The sequence below is a fragment of the Maniola jurtina genome, chromosome Z (assembly GCF_905333055.1).
Source record: "Maniola jurtina chromosome Z, ilManJurt1.1, whole genome shotgun sequence".
Lineage (NCBI taxonomy): Eukaryota > Metazoa > Arthropoda > Insecta > Lepidoptera > Nymphalidae > Maniola > Maniola jurtina.
Genome location: NC_060058.1, coordinates 467101 through 473100, shown reverse-complemented (window position 1 = coordinate 473100; position 6000 = coordinate 467101). Strand labels below are relative to the sequence as shown.

Genomic DNA, 6000 nt, shown 5'->3' with positions numbered 1-6000 from the left:
CACAGACAGATACACAGATACACAGATACACAGATACACAGACACACAGATACACAGATACACAGATACACACGTCAAACTTATAACACCCCTCTTTTTGGGTCGGGGGTTAAAAAATATGTATTTCTATATTGAGTTCAGGAACCGAATAAAGATAAAAAAATGTTACCAAAAGTTGTCAATTTTCAAAAAATAAAATATACATTTTTCATAACTTACTTAGTAGGTTTAAAGAACACAGGAATATTAATTTTTGAAGCAATATATAATATTTTACTTATTTAAAACTAGTGGATACTCCGCGTGTCCTACAACGCTAAAAAAAGAAAGAGTTTTTTGTTAAATTCAATTAAACTTTTACAAGTAGTTTTGAATCGTCAAAAGCATCTTCCGCTGTCCTGTATGTTTTGGAAAACTTAGATGCTGTAAACTATGAGTATAGGGAGAGATTCCATCAAGTCATCATGTTGATACAAAAAAGAACATCAAATAAAAATAGTCATCAAGAATGCTTGAATGTTAAAACAGTTATATAATAATAGTTGCTGGATATTAAAATGAGATTATGCATTATAAAGTTATAAAAACAAGCAAAAAGAACAAAAAACCTTCAATATTTTTTTTAGTAAAGTCCCTTCCAAATGCTGCTACTTTCGTCGTCTTTTGAAATAAAAACATATTATTTGCCTACGTATATGGGTGTTTCAATGTTTTCGTTTAAGGGGCATGAGACGGGTCTGCCCGCGAAAATTCTCACAAATTAGTCGATACTAGAATTAATTTCTTTCAAGTAAAGATTGTTATATAAACCTGTGAGGAGATACTGCCACTGTCGCAGTTTACGTTGTCGTATTAGTTTACAAATTGCGAGAAACCAAATTAAATTTGAATTGCGGGGGCAGACCCGTGCCTTGCATCGTGAGTGGTGTCGCGTCGCTCGCGTGGGAGGTGCAGAGGCGGTTCGGTGTGAGGTGAGCTAGCGGTCGCAGTTGAGGATGGCGTCGATGGAGAAGTCCCGCCGGCGCTGCGGCTCGGGGCGCAGCAGCAGGCAGGCGCGCAGGGGGCCGTGCGGGCCCGCGCCCGGCTCATTTCAGCTGGGCTTGCCCCCCGCCTCGCGCATTATTAGCTGAAACAATATGCAAGTAAATGTTTATAGCCTCGATAGCTCAACGGTTAAAGGAACGGATTGAAATCCGAAAGGTCGCCGGTTCAAACCCCACCCGTTGCACTATTGTCGTACCTACTCTTAGCACAAGCTTTACGCTTAATTGGTGGGGAAAGGGGACTAGTCCTAATGATAAACTTGTCTAATATTTTTTTATAAAAAAAAAATAAGAAAGAAAGAAAATATTTATATATTCATCAAGATAGCAAAATTCAGGCGAAGGATTCTAAAGTTAGAAGTCTGAGGGTAGCGAGGGATTGAAAGCCACAAGAAACAAAAACTTTGCTATCGTGTGATAGTTGTTTATGTAAGTAGCTACTCAATATAAATATAAAATATTGTATCATAGGCAGGTCAGTCACTATCGAGCAGCTGGTTGTTTTATTACATGGTGACAGCGGTGGGATAGTAACTACACCTATACTATGTATAGTTTTTTAGTGATAAATACACATTTTCACCTAAATAGCGAAAAAATGCAAGATGTAAAAAAACAGGTTTTGAATTATTGAAAGTCACTAGTTTAAATAAAATAGAGAATCTGAATAGTTTCGTGTCTATAGTGTCGGTACCGACCAAACGGGAGACCACGACGACGCTGGTGAGTTTAGTTTCCTTATTTTCTTCTCACTGGTGTCGCGTTACAGTTAGATATCACTTCGAAATACAATCCATCAGCTCGCTAGAAGAAGCGATTCGAATCCCCTACCCATACCGACTGGCTGGAGTGAACATTTGGTTGGCGAACATCTGGGGAATGAACAAGGGGAGGAAGCTCGGCTTACCTGTGGTCGCTCAGAGGTGATGGTCTCGTTGCGCGGCGGCGCGGTCGGCGCTCGCCCCGGCGCGCCATTCTCACGCGGGCAGCGCGGCGCCTCGCCCGGCCCCGCGACCACTGAAAAACATGTCATCTTCATTAATAACTGGCTTGTTCCCGCATTTTCGTTCGCGTAATGTATAATGAAGCTATTTATCAGTGAACGAACTTTCAGCATCAGATCCCGGTACTGGGTTAGGTTCACAAAGCGTGCAGGATCTCTCACGGCTGCAGACAACAGGAGCGACACTGTGTAATGGTGGAGGCCCAAATAATAAAGATGTTGATTCTAAACGTGCTTTATTGAGACTGATATTTTTTTTAAAGAATATTAGCCATGCTAATCATGACTAATACTCCCCTATCCCTCTAATTGAGGGTAAAGCTTGTGCCAGGAGTGGGTATGACAATAGTGCAACGGGTGGGGTTTGAACCGCCGACCTTTCGGAATTCAGTCCGCTCCTCAACCGATGAGCTGTTAAGGCTCTATATTATAGAGCCCTATACTTATTGTAATATGCGTTTGCAGTATTTGTGTTTCAAGTGCTATAAGGTCACATACTATAACGGTCTCACCTGCAGCGGCGAGACGGCGACTTATGGACTGCGATGGGTACAGATACTAGGCTGACATAGCATGCAGTATTTTTTTTATATATATAAAAATAGCGAGTAAACGAGCAGGCAGGTCACCTGATGTTAAGTGATTACCGCCGCCCATGAACATTTGCAGCACTAGAGGTACCACCAATGCGTTGCCGGCCTTTCAGAAATTTGTTGGTCCGCCCCTTGAATAACTCTATGTTGTAATTTAGTAGGAAAACCTCTATGGAAGTTGATTGCACAGTTGCATGTGCACCAGGCACCCAGGTGTTGAGGGTGAAATTGCCTGCGGTGGCGGGCATGAGGTCAAACAGCTCTTCAGAGCTCTCCTCGCTATGCTTTACATAGCGATAGAACACGCAAAGAGAGCTTACATCTCTGTGGTGCTCCAGGCTTTCCAGCGAGCCAGTTAGGTATGTATCACGGCTCGCACAGCGCCTCCAGCGGTGCAGGATATCTCACGCCATGTAGCCAGTGCCGGCGGGTACCAGGAGCGCATAGCGTGCAGCGTCTCACCTGCAGTGAGCGGGATGGCGAGGCGCGCGTTGACGGCCAGCAGGTGGTCGCGGCGCTGCAGCAGGTTGCCCACGTGCTCCTCGAGCCGCACGTTCTCGGTGCGCAGCTGGTGCAGGCACGACAGCAGCGACGCTACTGTTCACAATCACTTCATAACATATCCGCTTACACACATAGCCCAAGCTATTTAAGCGAGCGAAACAACATTATACGAGGTTTCACATAATGTCCGTACCATCCGGCAAGCTGAGGTTACTGAGCGGAAGCACAACGCGCAGGCTATTATGGGTACCTATTTCTTTCGAGTTCACATTTATAATATTAGCCGTGGTGTGACATATGACTTACTATCGAAATGTTGCGCCTGCTCCATCAAGAACTGCGAGCCCTGTTCCCACTGCCGCTCGAGCAGCTGGTCCAGGCTCTGAGCGCTCGACGTGCTGCGACTCGAACTGGTGCTCTGATATCACAAACAAATTACCTTTTATCACTGTACCATAGCAGTGTAGCTACTAGCAGCATAGCGTTCGGAAAGCTTCGAGATGTCTTCTCATCCACAATTCCAGAATGCTTGAAAACCAAAGTATTCAAACAGTGCGTGTTGCGATTGATATAATTGGATCCAGACATGGTCGCTATTATAAACCTCATAAGAAAGCTCAGTCACACAGCAGGCGATGGAGAGAGCTGTGTTTGGAGTTTCTCTACGTGATTAAATTAGAAATGAGAACCAGACCGACCGACATTGCTCAACGGGTTGCGAAGCTGAATTAGCAATGGGCAGGGCACATCGCTCGAAAAACTGTTAGACGTTGGGGTTCCAAAGTGCTGGAATGGCAACCTCGAGCGAACTCGAGAACAAGTTTACCGTGGTGTACGGGAGCCCCTACAAGAGACCTGCGCCCAGAGGTGGACGTCCATCGATTGACAACGATGATTATGGGACCGCCTATATGAGTGAGCGAGAAGCCAACTCTGAACTCCTGTGGTTGAACACGTGCGAGAGGGAGCAGGCGTGACTCACGGGCGCGGCCTTGTTGATGAGCGGCGGGGGCACGAGCGCATCGGGCGCGCCGGAGCCGGCGGCGTGCGCGGCCAGCTCGGCCGACAGCTGCTCCTGCAAGCGCGCCGCCGCGCCGCTCTCGGGGTTTAGCTCGTTGCCGAGCATGTGCGGCGCCGTGCAGCTCGCGCCTATCCTGCTCGCACAAACACCACACCGTCAGCAACCCTCGTTCGAAACAACAAAATACAAAGACCTAGTAAACGTTGCTTTTTCCAAAATGTGAGTGAATAGGCAACTTCTAGGCAAGCACGCTTTATTTTAGTCTGCATCATTACTTGTTAGCAAGTCTGATTGCGCCAAACCTAGCCAAGCGCTAGTCTAAAAAAAAATGTTTGTTAGAGTTATATTCTCTTCAAATCACTGCTATAAGACATTTATCCGTGCAATAAAAACCACTTGCAAAGTTTTGGCTAACAAAATAATAAATTAAAAAGTTAAATATTAAATGGCGCCAAAATTCAACTGTCAATTGCGCATGTGCGTGCATCGTCAGGTGATGCCTATTGTCTATGGTCAATTATGGTAGTAGTACACTACGCCAGTCGCAGCGACGTCGGCCATGAGCCAAAGAAAAAGCCAGGAACCCAGTGTACCATAATGGAAAAAAACATTTTAAAGCAATATTACGCAATGTTTTCCAAACAAAACAATGTTATAATGATTTTTTTTTTATATTATACAATGTATGTGAATATAATAGGTATTTTGATTGAATAATCAGGATTTTAAGATATTGTGAGCGTAGATAAAATATCTTCACTTACCTATTTTCCAATTTAGGCTTCAACGGGCGCTCTGAACCTGTAAACAAACTCATTTTAATTTTATGATTTTACGAATTTAAAGTTACTTTGTTTGTTATCTTTTCACGCCGAAACCGCCTACGATTTCAACAAGAGAGAGTGCTAAGGATCCAGGGGACTGTCATAGGCTAGGATATGGAAAACTTTTCCAGCATCAGTTTTCCCCTCCATTTTTAATATCAACCTTGACCTTCAAGTCAAGAGTAAATATGCACCTTCTAGGCAAACGCGCTCCATCTTAGTCTGTATCATCACTTGCCAGCAGGTGCACTTGCAGTCAAGCGCTGTATATAAATTAAAAAAAGTATAATCGGGATAATACGTACTGGGCGAACTCGGTGGCGAGTCTTTGATAGTCTCTTGGTAGAGAGGTGGCGGCGTGGCTTGTGGCGGCCGGCGGACGCTAGCCAGCGTGTGTGTGGCCGTCGGTTCTGGGGGAAAATATCTATTTTTTAAAATTCCGATACAAGTTAGTTTTGAATGCGAACTCACGTGGTGGTAAGTGATGATGCAGTCTAATATGGAAGCGTAAGCAAAGAGTGTTTAAAAAAAACATTCGAAATTCAATATGAAAACATAGGTTCATTTGTGATTGATTGGTCACTCAAAATGGTTAACGCCCACTGACTGTTTTGTCTTTGTCACTTGTATGGGATTACGTAACAGAAAACTACACTAACTTCTCTCCATGGTTTAAGTGTAATAACCATTTTAAATTATCGATTAAACTAAAGAAAAGCACGTCAAATTATTGTGACGTCACATGCCAGTATTCCATAGAAGCTCGCATACTAAGCGCGTTTTGATGTTCAAAACAAGATACTGATTTGACTAGTTGTCAAACACCGGCTTGATGTCACGTCAAAACTGAGAACTAAAGTAAGGAGCATCCAAAGACATGACGTCCGAATCAGGCGAGAAACAAGACGGAAATTTTAGTCACAACGTGAACGAACGTCTGTTATCTATGACCAGTGACGTGCAGTGTCGAACTTCTCTATTAGCTCGTCTCCTTGAACGGGGTATAAGAAAC

The 6000-nt window shown here is 44.1% G+C and overlaps 1 protein-coding gene across 8 annotated transcripts in view; it reads right to left on the bottom strand.

The window, feature by feature from the left end:
* Positions 1-246: 246 nt before the first annotated feature.
* The window catches only part of LOC123880021 (protein AF-10-like), a 43822-nt gene continuing 38068 nt past the window's right edge, over positions 247-6000 (bottom strand). For 5 of the 8 annotated variants that reach the window (XM_045927893.1, XM_045927892.1, XM_045927895.1 and 2 more), the window contains 7 exons: positions 5294-5398; positions 4929-4965; positions 4126-4297; positions 3450-3561; positions 3102-3236; positions 1951-2060; positions 247-1126 (listed from right to left, as the gene is read on the bottom strand). In XM_045927893.1, coding sequence (XP_045783849.1) covers positions 1091-1126; positions 1951-2060; positions 3102-3236; positions 3450-3561; positions 4126-4297; positions 4929-4965; positions 5294-5398 — 707 coding nt within the window. In that variant the 3' untranslated portion in view covers positions 247-1090. Of the gene's footprint in view, positions 1127-1950; positions 2061-3101; positions 3285-3449; positions 3562-4125; positions 4298-4928; positions 4966-5293; positions 5399-6000 lie in introns of those variants that run through there. The other 3 variants (XM_045927894.1, XM_045927896.1, XM_045927900.1) reach the window with 3 other exon arrangements.